The sequence below is a fragment of the Watersipora subatra genome, chromosome 9 (assembly GCF_963576615.1).
Source record: "Watersipora subatra chromosome 9, tzWatSuba1.1, whole genome shotgun sequence".
Classification (NCBI taxonomy): Eukaryota; Metazoa; Bryozoa; class Gymnolaemata; order Cheilostomatida; family Watersiporidae; genus Watersipora; species Watersipora subatra.
Window position 1 is genome coordinate 63,515,884 of NC_088716.1, and position 13,702 is coordinate 63,529,585.

The window sequence follows — 13,702 nt, forward strand, 5'->3', positions numbered from 1 at the left end:
AACTAGCTCAGGCATTTGATTGGCTATAATCAGCCAACCACAGTTAACTATGAAGATTACTTGATAAATCATTAGGCTCCTCCTAATGCATATTATTGATTTTATAATTTCTTTCGATGCACTAAAACCAGGAGCTGCATTCAGTAGAACTAGTTAGCTCGCGATGGCAAGCAGCCAATTTACAGCCAATCATTAAAGTTTGTATTAATCAGCCATAGCAACTGTTGGAGTCTACAATATACACCATTTTAGGGGGGTGGGTGGTGGGGGTTGCTGCACGGGCATTGTTCGATTTACAAGCACTTCACGACAGCTCACTTCACGCGAAAAACATTAACCACGGGCATGTCAAGTTTGACCTAATCAAGCCTTCCATACTGAACATCAATAGCTTGACGAAATTCCTCATACTTATTGTTGGCTGAAGTTTTGAGACTCTCAGGCTATTTTCTGATTAGTCCCAAGTGTCATAAAACATGCCACATTTTATATTCCTCACTAGCAAATCTCCTGCTACATTCTATGGAGTACAATGCAGCTATTACTTCGCATAGCATCAGTCTAAAGTTCACAGACTGCATTCAATTTAGTAGCCACTGTTGGACCAGTTGGACAATGTAACCAATTTATGCTGCCGAGCTCTCCAACCCCAAAATAATCGTATTCTTAAAAATGCTGGCTGCGACTCCTGATTGAATGTCTATCTAAGACAGCTCTTCCCTATGTGTTTACATCATCACATCCCCTAAGACTGACTAGGGCAATCTCACACCCTCTTGTTTAGAATGAAACAAAAAAGCTCAAAACATAATAAAAAGTAGACATATTCAGAATATATGAAGACAATATGTTACTGCAAGGCTGTTCTTAGAAGAGCTTAACGCTTTCACATGTCTAAAACATAAAAATAACTCACTTTATGATCTTTGACTGTTTTTTTGCCTCCTCTCTGCTATCATCTGATTGAAATGTGGTTTCTTGTGGGTCAGTGAAATACACAGATCATTTTCAGGATTGACGTCGTTGTAATATTTTTTATATATAGAAGAAATGAAAATCCAAATTCACATAATTTTTTATATAGGCAAGTTGTTGCGATGAAAAATACGCTTGTGTGTTGACGAACAGCTTATACCCCTAATCGGCAAGCCCTGATCTAAGATCTGGTAACGACTGGTTTCCTCAATGCTTTGCATGCGAACAAGGATGAACAAGAAAAGACTATGGAGTTGAAGGTCCTTGACCAAAAATCTTTCTATATTTGACTTTCTACAAACATGAAAACTCCAACACGCAGTACAACGAGGAATCAATAGCCCATATAGAAACTAAAGCAGATTATATGATAAAAGAGACCATACGGTACGGACATACGGACAGCTAAAAACAAGATTAATAAAATAATAGTAAATATGCGCACAAATTAGCTGAGATTCAATTTTACTAAAACTGATTATAAAATATATAGTGCACGAGTTTTATGTTTGAGCAAGTACAGAACAGATCTTCAGGTACAGAACAGATCTTCAGGTACAGAACAGTTCTTCAGGTACAGAACAGTTCTTCAGGTACAGAACAGTTCTTCAGGTACAGAACAGTTCTTCAGATACAGAACAGTTTTTCGCAATTTTCATTTTTTCTTTTTGAATGCCAGAGTTTAATAGGACACTTGCCAAATTCCAAAAAATTGAAAATCTCTAAAGTTGAGTTATGTTTTTCAGGTATTTGCAGCTTTGGTAGGCTTTTATATATTCCAATGCAGATGTGCAAGTCATAATTGACACAAACTTACAGCAAATGCATTTGTATACATGTTTTAATGAGATTGGAGCAATGAAGTTGTCAAAGAACAGGAAAATACTTTCTATGTGCAAAAATACGAAGTGAACCCAAATGTCTACAGTTTTTTAGTATTCAGGCAATTTTAGAAAAAAGTTTTCATTTAAAGTGGGTTCTCAGGCTAAATTCCGCAGCAACAGTTTTGGTAATAATTCCGCAGCAAAAACATAACATTCAATATACGATAGTTCGGAATATGCGAGCAGCCTCTTAAACTAGTTTGGGATTTTCCAAATCTTCAAAATCTTCATTCTGTCCATTTAGTTTTTCCATTGAAGACAAATTAGCTAATCTTTTCTTTTTGAATATCTCATAGAGGGCGAGCACGATCTCACATAGAATCACTTCATTCACATTTTTTCCAATTAGTCTAAGAATGAAGACGCCATCTTGTTTAAGATAACTTTCCGCAAAAGCCCGGATGTACTTTCTATCAGTCTTCTTCTCATATTTAAAGTCAGGCATCATTTTTATGTACTTTTTTATAAACTGAACCCTTGTATGTCCCACAATATCCCACATCCAGACAAATATCGATATAACTGTAAAACTCATTACAAATACCAGCCAAAACCAAAAGAATAAATAGATCTTCTCATTGAACAAATTAATAGGTAAAACACATTGTACTGTGTGACGGTGGGTATTGCCCCCAAACTCTCTGACTTTAAAGCTACACAGTGTTGCTCTCGGAAAGCGGGTCGATTCGCCAACATCCTCTCCGAGTATAAGTCCTTTGGCCACTTGGAATCCGTAGATCGAGTACTGGTCTCCTACGAAAAGGTTGAGCAAGAAGAGCTGGCCGATGGCATTTGCGAGATAGAAGAGTTTTACTATAAAGTAGACCGTGATCATATAGTTTCCATATTTCTTTCCTGCAGCAACCAAATCCGTGTTAACAATTCCTTTTCTTCATCAGTTACATTAGCCCTAGTTCCTAGCATTAAATATTTTAGCCTGCATTTTTAACACAAAGAGCATTAGCCCAACTTCCTAACTTTAACTACTTTAGCCTGCATTCCTAACATACAGCACATTGCCCCTAGTGTCTAGAATTAAATACTTTAGCCAGCATTCCTGACATATTGATGATTAGCCCTAGTTTCTAGAATAGGATTAAATACTATAACCTGCATTTCTAACATCTGGTCGTAAGCCCTAATTCTTTAACATTAGATAGATTTAGATAGATAGATTTAACATCAGATACATTAGCCCTAGTTCCTTAGCAAAAAGTACTGTATCCTAATTTCCTAACTTCAGATACATTAGCCCTAGTTCTTTAGCATTAAGTACTAGAGCTTGCATTCTTAAAATTAAATACGTATGTTGGCTTCTTTTTCATGACCTCAAGAACATTTTGTCACAGACTGGCCATACTATCATGACCAGACTGGCCATACTATCATGACCAGACTAGCCATACTATCATGACCAGACTGGCCATACTATCATGACCAGACTGGCCAAACCATCATGACCAGACTGGCCAAAAAGAGCCCATCAGTTAATAGTAAATGTAGTCTGTTTAGCTTATCATCAGAGCATGCTGAAGAGTAGACAACTCCCAAGTCGGTTCTTATTAATAAGATGCCATTTGCAACCATCCACATGTACATGTATAAACCATCCAAATTTAGTGCCATTTGTGAACAGCAGCACACAATTGTAGATAGTGCAAAGTACATGCGACTCTAGACTAGCTTTACAAGCCCAGCCATGCTAATGATCAGCCTTTATTGAAGTAAAATATTGAAAGAGTTGTTTCCTCTTACCTACACAAATGCTGTCAGCACACCTGCCCAGTATGCCTGGATGTGGTTTTTCTCTCGTACTAAGGAACTTGTCAAGATGCTGTGTGACAAACCTGACAGCTTTTTCTCTCACATCTTGATTTATGATTGTACTGTCTGTTAGTATCTTTACGATATGTTTGAGGTCACATCCTGTACGGTGGTTCAAGCCCTTCCATGTCTGTCATAAAACAAATGCTTGGTTGTTTTAGCCTTATACTTTTGAGTATCAAAAATGTATTAAGGTCTCACATGTGCTTCTTGACTAAAGCAACATTTGATTCTCTCTAGAAGACCTGATGGGACACCCTTAGACTGTTAATAGGTGTATATGATTTATTTATACGCATCTACAGATAGACCTATGTATATACAGATAGACATATGTATACGCATATACAGAGAGTCATATGTATACGCATATACAGATAGACATATGTATATGCATATACATATGTCTACGACATTTGAATTTTGAAGTACCTCAGTTCCTGAAAATCTAAATATCAAAATATCTGAATCAATATGCTCTATACAAAAAAAGAGGATATTGAATAAAGCATTCTTAGACTTATTATAATGAACATTTTTGAAAACAAGTAATGGATAAATATGGTATATAAAACATAATATAAACTACTAACAGTAAATTATAAAAGCAAAAATAAAAGAGGCTTGCTGTTTTCAAACTTCTATTACCATATATTATTTTCTAACTTTTGTCTTCATTGTCTTCTTTTTTAATGTCTCATCACCGCTGACTTTCTTGGAATTCATGATTAAAAATATTCAACCTACTATATTTAAAAATAAAGAGAAATATTGGAATAGCTAGGAATATTTCTGGTCATTGAAGATAGATAGCAACTTAGATGTACCAACAGTGAATACATATCACTGCAAGTAGAAAATTGCAAGCACGAGATACAAGCTAAACATAGCTAGGAAGAAAGCTGAAATAGCTGCTACATACCATATATGGTAAAGTTGAAGTAGTAGCTACATAGCATATATGGTAAAGTTGAAGTAGTAGCTACATAGCATATATGGTAAAGTTGAAATAGTAGCTACATACCATATATAGTAAAGCTGAAGTAGTAGCTACATACCATATATAGTAAAGTTGAAGTAGTAGCTACATACCATATATAATAAAGTTGAAGTAGTAGCTACATATCATGTATGGTAAAGTTGAAGTAGTAGCTACATACCATATATAGTAAAGTTGAAATAGTAGGTACATACCATATATAGTAAAGTTGAAGTAATAGCTACATAGCATATATGGTATAGTTGAAGTAGTAGCTACATACCATATATGGTAAAGTTGAAGTAGTAGCTACATACCATATATAGTAAAGTTGAAGTAGTAGCTACATACCATGTATGGTAAAGTTGAAGTAGTAGCTACATACCATATATAGTAAAGCTGAAGTAGTAGCTACATAGCATATATAGTAAAGTTGAAATAGTAGGTACATACCATATATAGTAAAGTTGAAGTAGTAACTACATAGCATATATGGTATAGTTGAAGTAGTAGCTACATACCATGTATGGTAAAATTGAAGTAGTAGCTACATACCATATATAGTAAAGCTGAAGTAGTAGCTACATACCATATATAGTAAAGTTGAAGTAGTAGCTACATACCATGTATGGTAAAGTTGAAGTAGTAGCTACATACCATATATAGTAAAGCTGAAGTAGTAGCTACATACCATATATAGTAAAGTTGAAGTAGTAGCTACATACCATATATAGTAAAGCTGAAGTAGTAGCTTCATACCATATTTAGTAAAGTTGAAATAGTAGGTACATACCATATATAGTAAAGTTGAAGTAGTAGCTACATAGCATATATGGTATAGTTGAAGTAGTAGCTACATACCATATATGGGGAAGTTGAAGTAGTAGCTACATACCATGTATGGTAAAGTTGAAATAGTAGCTACATACCATATATGGTAAATAGAAAAAGAGAGCTTGTACAATCAACATGATCGGCACCCATTGGTAATAGTTAATCTCTGTTTTGATATCTTCATCCTTATTTGGAATGATTTCATCTAGTGGGATGTAGTATGTGTTCTTTATCCAGCATATATTATCTGTGTAATCTCTCATTGAGCTTGTGAAAGTCCCAGGTACCTGTCACATAATAAATACATAATAGTACAAAACATGCAACATGAATATTGCAGATATATGAGAATGACAATATCAACTATGCATGAGCTGTAAGTATTAACTCTCTTACATGCTTATTCATAATAAAATAGTTACCATTTATTTTCATACAGTATCTTAGTCATCAATAATATTGCTGACCCTAGGAGCATCAGTTCAAATCAAGGGCTCATAATGCTGTGGTATTGACCCAAAACTACAGCTCCCATTTTGCAATAATAGCTAGTAAAATAAGGGCTTGGTGTAACTATTTTCAATTTGTCATAGTAACTCTTCTAAGATTAAAATTGATTGATTTAAAACTGTGATGTCATGGCACGAATTCATTAATAATTCCAAGGTTTAATCAACAGAAAAATCGTGGAATAATTGATCTAAAGCAGAAGTAATTTTACACACTCACACAAAGTCAGTGTTTTGTTGCCTAATGTCAAACCTGTGCTCATAGAAATAAACAATTTAACTAGTGTTGCAGCCGAGCGAGAGAATAGCAGCGGAATTGCAGCCATAGAGACTGACTCCCTAACCACCATGGTCACTGAACCAAGCCTTCATGCCATCAGAGAAATCTCGGCTACTGATGAGTAAGCTCGGACGACCAAGTAAACAAGCAGAAGTTTGAGCAATAAATAAAAAAAAGTGGGCAAAGCCTAGCGAAAGACAATTGTAGAAAAGAAGGAAAATGCCATAGCTTTCCCAGAGCAAGCGCAGGCTCGTTTCGTGATTGTCATTTGTTGCACGCACATTTGAATTCATGTATTTATATATATATATATATATATATGAGCTGAAATACATATACTTTGGTGACTAAACACTTGGTGTGTTTTGTTGTTGCTTGACTGTCTTGTGGAGATTAAAGGAGAGGGCAGTTACCTTTACACTGGTGACAGCAGTGGGATCGAGGATTTCAGCTCCGCAAGACCGAGTCTATAGGCAAAAGCATCCCTTATCTCCAGCAGGCGGTCTGCTGAAAACAGCATCACTGTTCTCTGGCGGCTGGCAAGCACTTGCCTGAGTGAGTTGTGGAAAAGGATTTCCCTGAGCACGGTAGGCCGTGTTGCACAAGCAGCACTGTTCTGGAGCTTGGTGCGCTTTTTCTAGGAGAAAGAGATTTTCCTGGACTCAGTAAGCCATGCTGCACCAGCAGTGCCACTTCAGCAGTGCTGCCCCTGAGCTTGGCAAGTTTTTCCCAGTAAAACATGGATGATTGACTCTTGAGGATCCTAGACTGGGAGACAGACTGGCTGTCTAAGGTCCTTGAACGGCTAGTGATACTACCTCGAGCTCAGGCCCTGGCATATCAATTCAAGGCACTTCAAAACTTGAGACCAAGATATGCTGAGTACTTCATGAGCCAGTTTTAAGAAGTAGCTAAAGCTAATGCTTAAATGGCAGAGGCTGGCCTGCTACATCTTTGGGAGGCGCTGAAGGAAGAGGTTGAGGTCGGCAAACAAGCCGAACACATGAGAGCCGTCTTGGATGCAATCCGAGCCTGGTTCAGCCTTTCAACCAGACAGGTTCGCAACAAGCTGAGCACCCTGAGGCAGGCCACAGCAAACTCTCTTTAAAAGGTGAAGAGACTAGTTTGGGTGGCTTATTAAAACATGCCGAGTCCTCATAGGGTTGACATGGCCAAAGAACTATTTGCAACTCTGTCAATCATGCCGACCTGCAGAGACACCATCTGGCTATGCCTACGGCTACCCTAGTAGAGGCAGTATGCTCCAAGAATTCTTGCAGATTGAAACTGAGGGCCGAGGGGTTGGTTACCGACGTCAGAGCCATGGAGAAAGCTCTTGAGCAGCGGGCAGCTGTGATTTAAGACTCTGCGGTCGATCAGCTAGCCTGACTCATACAGCAGCTGAGGCAGCAAGTGAAGCAGCTGCAACAAGAAAAGAGTTGGCTCTAAAAAGAAAAAGAGCAGAAGTCCTTGCAATGTTGAGGCTGCGGAGCCCACAAGCATGTAGGCACCAGCCCAGAAGCGCTGACGCTAAGGCGGGGAGCCGAGGAGGGCTGCTCCTGCAGTGCTGACAGTGAAAGAAACCCGGATCATAGCTCTTCAGAACTACTACCAGGCTTTGGAAGACCTAAAGCTTAGACTCCCAGAAGACAGACATGGCATGCCATCATGTCCGAGCCATGCTGTACCAGGCTGCTCAGCCGGGAGCACACTCAAAAACCAGTTTGAGGGAAACCTGGTGGTACAACATTAAAGGTACGCCTTCATGGCCAAACCGACGTGTCTCCCGTCGCTTACCCTAACAGATCCAGCACTTCCGGAGCCAGCTTCTAGAATTTGGGCTCTCTGAGCCATGCTTTAGGGCCAGAGGAAAGAATGACAGACTGGTACATCGTCGTGAGCCTGCCTTGAAGGCGGTAGGACCAAATCCTGGTACCCATGTTGGTCAGATTCCGCAGTCCCCCCAGAATTCTGCCCTGGCAGTCTCAGGAATGCTGGAAGCGCTACCGGTACCAAAGGTACAAAACCAGTCCAGACACTACGCTCCACCATTTAGTTCCTTTCCAAGAAATTGGAGGAGCGGGCTTTTCAGTTTTTGCTTGACACCAAGTGTACCATGAACTTGCTGAGCAAGCAGGTGTTGGACAAGCTCTCCCAGGTCACAAAGAACTTTTTGGAAAAAGGTGACAGTCTCAGTCTGGCAGTCTCATGGCAGATGGGACCGGGCTGTAATTTTACAGAATTGTATGACTACCCGTATGGCTTTGAGACGTGACGACCGAGGAGACCTTTGTGGTAAGCCAAATCAGAAAAGGCGCTATTTTGAGAATGCCCTACCTGGTTTCCCACTGGTGCGCCATGGAGCTCTAGCAGCTCTTAGTTTTTGTGAATTGTCCAGTGACCTGTACAGACAGAAATAGCCGGTTGCTGCTAAGTAAAGTTCAGGTAGTGCGTGACATGGTGGTGCCAGCCAGGACCAAGATGGCTGTTCCGTGCAAAGTGATGACCAGAAATTACTGCACATTGGGAGTGATTGAAGGCTGTCAAGATAAGCTGTTGCTGGCTTTGAGCTTAAACCGGCTTGGGCTAACGAGAAACGTCATAGCATAGCGCCTCAACCTCACGGGTCCACCCCTCCACCTTTCGAGCTGGTAGTACAGTCGGTACATACACAGAGGTAGAAGATCACCAAGTGGATGATGAAACAACTCAGGAGCTGCCCCCTCAGCTGTGGATACTTTGGAGGAAGAGGTGCCAGCCTACCTAAAGGACTTCTCTGTGGCGGTCCAACATAACTGCATGGAGCCCGGACAAGCAGTGCAACTGGCATGGTTGCTGACGTGGCACCAAAGCACATTCAGCACTAGAGATGGGAACATGGGCCAGACTTCAAAGGTAGGGCATGCAATCTCACTGATGAAAGAAATTTGTTCTATTTGCCTGCCACCGCATTGACTGGGCTCGGAGAAAGAGGTGAAGACTAGTGCTGCACGATATCCTTGCATGTGCATTCAATTATTTGGTCTCAAAATATATCGAATATCGAAAAATATTGAACATTGGAGTTGTCTTCTTTCGATATATAGTGTTAGGCTTTAACATGAACGATATGAGAGGATATTGATTAATATCTGTTGAAAAACAGGAGTTGTAACCTTGTTACAATAAAGAGAATAGACAACTCCATTTTTGCAAAATAAAATAAGTCGATATTTCGATAAAATATCGGCTTCGATATTCATATCGACTTGAAAACGGACCAAATATAAAATCATCCACTAAAATATATCGTCATATTGTGTTATATCGTGTTATCGTGCAGCACTAGTGAAGACCGAGCGTCAAGTCTGAGAGCTGTTGGACGAAGGGTTTATCGAGCCAGTCGGTGGTGCATAGAGCTCTCCGGTAGTACGCGTTTGGAAGAAGGATGGCAGGTTGCGTTTCTGCGTCAATTATTGATGTTTAAACGCAGTTATCAAACAAGATACCTACCCGTTCCCCAGATCAATGACAGCCTCATTGCTTTGTTCAGCAGCAAGTACTTTAGCACACTGGATCTGGTCAGTGGCTACTGGCAAGTACCCTTATACGCCGATGTACAAGAGAGGTTGGCATTAGCTACTCACTCCACCCTATGGAAACGGAAGGTATTGCCCTTTGGTCTCACCTCAGCACCCTCAGCCACCTTTCAGAAGTTAATGGAGCGAGTATTGTACGGCTTGCATTGGAAGACGCTGCTGCCCCACGTGGATGACACCATAGCCATCGCCCCCAACTTTGACACCCACTTGCAGTAATTGGAAGAGGTGATCCAACTGCTAATAAGAGCTGGCCTGAAAATAAAGCCCTCTAAGTGTGAACTCCTCCACTTACAAGTTCTGTATCTGGGCCATATTGTGAGCGCAAAAGAAGTAACTACCGACCCGGAAAAAAACTAAGCAGTCTGTCAATGGCCGATCCCCAGCTCTAATAGACAGATCTAATAGACAGCTCTAATAGACAGCTCTAATATACAGCTCTAATAGACAGCTTTAACATACAGCTCTGATAGACAGCTCTAATAGACAGCTCTAATATACAGCTCTAATAGACAGCTCTAATATACAGCTCTAATATAGAGCTCTAATATACAGCTCTAATAGACAGCTCTAATATACAGCTCTAATATACAGCTCTAATGTACAGCTCTAATATACAGCTCTAATAGACAGCTCTAATATACAACTCTAATAGACAGCTCTAATATACAGCATTTGTCTGGTCCAGTAAAAGGCCATAAAGTTAGTTGGGAGATAAACTAAAGTCCGAATTAACCCATTTTGCAGTTTGAGATTGTTGACAGGTTTGAAGAAATATAATATATGTAATATATTGAGTGTGAAAATGTCTGCATGTTTGGAGAAACACGGAGGTTTGCACCTGAGCACAGCCAACACGCGTAGGTGTGAAAGTAGTCATAGCTCATATTGATAAGTGTGAGAACAAACCCGCAATAATATGTTTTTATTACGTTACTGGCTGTTTGAAATACTGGGAGTTTGTGATGTTTGTGCGATATAAGGGTTGATTAACTTGAACATAACATATATATATTGCATGATAGCGGTGTACATTGCGCCAAATATATATAATATACATATTGCATCGGTGTTGTATTTGCAGCAAGACAAATATAAAATGTGCTCTTTGTTTAACAAATGCGGACGACAATAGCGACTGAAAACAAAGGAAAGTATGAAATATACGAAGGCAACAAACTACCCTTGTGTTTGTTTTACTCCAAACAATTCGTAATGTTATGAATAGATTATAAGATTTAATCCGCACTTACTCCTGATTGAAGTTGTGCTGAATGATTAAAATAGAGCACACTCTCTGTTGCACGGCTAATACGCCTAATATTTTAAGTTAACAATAGCCACGTCACCCGAAGAATATGAATACATGCTAACTACTAGACTGTTAGCTTGTCTGCTAAAATAGCTGAGACTATTTGGCAGAAGAGAGCTCAAGCGCTGTCACCAAAAGGACCAGAATGTTTGTAAGCTAAGCTGTTAGTTGGTGCTTAGACCGCAAGTACAGGAATAGAGTCTTAGATTTGGAAGGCTCAATTGATTGGGTAATTGAACAACTTCCTAACCAAATCTAAAGCCGCTGTCACACCCAGGTCAATTTAATGTACAATCATGAAAGTTTTGAAGAAGCTTGAAGTGAACAAGAAGAAAAGATTAAACCTTTGCCAGCTGCGTTACTTCCCGCATCAGATCATATACAAACTGTTTTGATGAGTCATCTTTATCTATGTTTCGAATGTAATTACATAAAAACACGAATATTATGTACTGCATTTTACTGATGGCATATCTATTCACCTTCACAGAAAAACACAAAACGATTCCACTCGTAAGTTAGCTCAGGAAGTCTTCACAACCACTGAAACTCTATAGCTAATAGGTCATACTACTGAACCTCTATAACTAATAGGTCGTACTACTGAGACTCGATAGCTAATAGGTTGTACTACTGATACTCTATAACTAATAGGTCATACTACTGAAACTCTATAGCTAATAGGTCGTACTACTGATACTCTATAGCTAATACATGTAGGTCATACTACTGAAACTCTATAGCTAATAGGTTGTACTACTGTAACTCTATAGCTAATAGGTCGTACTACTGAGACTCGATAGCTAATAGGTCGTACTACTGAGACTCGATAGCTAATAGGTTGTACTACTGATACTCTATAACTAATAGGTCGTACTACAGTTCTTTACACAATGAGAGAGGTTTGAAGCCATGTCAGTATCCATAAACGGTAATAAAAGGTGGACAGTAGACAGAGGGCAGTGGTAGCAGTGATTGGATGGTAAAGGGTGAATATTCAACAACAGATATTAAAATGTGGCTGTTGAATTCCTTGGGGGCGCAGAAAGCTCCTTATTGCTAGCAAATAGATATTTTTAACATACTGACACGTCTCTATGACCAAACATAGCCGTGGCACTCATTTACTTAATTCCCTATCACCTACCCAACAGTCAATAGGGTCGCCGACATACTGCTTGGTCGACACGACGACGCAGAAGACGACTAGCAGCATGATGGAGTATCGACAGGACATCTTATCAGCTTGATCATCGTCTCCTCCCAAGTCAAACCTGATCGAATTGACAGCTGACAGGAAGTACGACATGTTGAATCTGCAGAACGGAATGCACCATATGATCCGACTTATCACAGCACCACCAGCTCATATTGCCCAGTTTCATTACGCTCTTATGCTCTCAATATGTCATTTCTGATGGCCCATATTTCTATTGAAGAGCTGTGGAAAAGCATAATTAGAAGCTTTCCCTAACCATCTTCTAAACTAAGGCAAATAGCATTTTAGTTTTACATGACAGCACCAAGCAGGCATTTATCAAATTTATATTTTTGCTAAACTATTAGCATTAAAAGTTTGTATCAACAGATAAAACCTAATTCTCTCATTCCTCACTATACTTTCATAAATCTCCTTTAATTTCAATACAACTGTACGACGGGCCCTGCAACTAAATAAGTCACACAGACAAAGCTCAATACAATTGTACGACGGGCCCTGCAACTAAATAAGTCACACAGACAAAGCTCAATACAACTGTACGACGGGCCCTGCAACTAAATAAGTCACACAGACAAAGCTCAATACAATTGTACGACGGGCCCTGCAACTAAATAAGTCACACAGACAAAGCTCAATACAATTGTACGACGGGCCCTGCAACTAAATAAGTCACACAGACAAAGCTCAATACAATTGTACGACGGGCCCTGCAACTAAATAAGTCACACAGACAAAGTTCAATACAACTGTACGACGGGCCCTGCAACTAAATAAGTCACACAGACAAAGTTCAATACAACTGTACGACGGGCCCTGCAACTAAATAAGTCACACAGACAAAGTTCAATACAACTGTACGACGGGCCCTGCAACTAAATAAGTCACACAGACAAAGTTCAATACAACTGTACGACGGGCCCTGCAACTAAATAAGTCACACAGACAAAGTTCAATACAACTGTACGACGGGCCCTGCAACTAAATAAGTCACACAGACAAAGCTCAATACAATTGTACGACGGGCCCCGCAACTAAATAAGTCACACAGACAAAGCTCAATACAATTGTACGACGGGCCCTGCAACTAAATAAGTCACACAGACAAAGCTCAATACAACTGTACGACGGGCCCTGCAACTAAATAAGTCACACAGAAAAAGCTCAATACAATTGTACGACGGGCCCTGCAACTAAATAAGTCACACAGACAAAGCTCAATACAACTGTACGACGGGCCCTGCAACTAAATAAGTCACACAGAAAAAGCTCAATACAATTGTACGACGGGCCCTGCAACTAAATAAG

The 13,702-nt window shown here is 39.7% G+C and overlaps 1 protein-coding gene across 3 annotated transcripts in view; it reads right to left on the reverse strand.

Moving 5' to 3' along the window:
- The window catches only part of LOC137403833 (innexin unc-9-like), a 120,659-nt gene that overhangs the window by 59,520 nt on the left and 47,437 nt on the right, over positions 1 to 13,702 (reverse strand). For 2 of the 3 annotated variants that reach the window (XM_068089898.1, XM_068089899.1), the window contains exons 2-5: positions 12,323 to 12,491; positions 5,592 to 5,783; positions 3,615 to 3,813; positions 1,309 to 2,714 (exon numbers count right to left, since the gene is read on the reverse strand). In XM_068089898.1, coding sequence (XP_067945999.1) covers positions 2,050 to 2,714; positions 3,615 to 3,813; positions 5,592 to 5,783; positions 12,323 to 12,484 — 1,218 coding nt within the window. In that variant the 5' untranslated portion in view covers positions 12,485 to 12,491 and the 3' untranslated portion in view covers positions 1,309 to 2,049. Of the gene's footprint in view, positions 1 to 1,308; positions 2,715 to 3,614; positions 3,814 to 5,591; positions 5,784 to 12,322; positions 12,492 to 13,702 lie in introns of those variants that run through there. The other variant, XR_010979623.1, reaches the window with a different exon arrangement.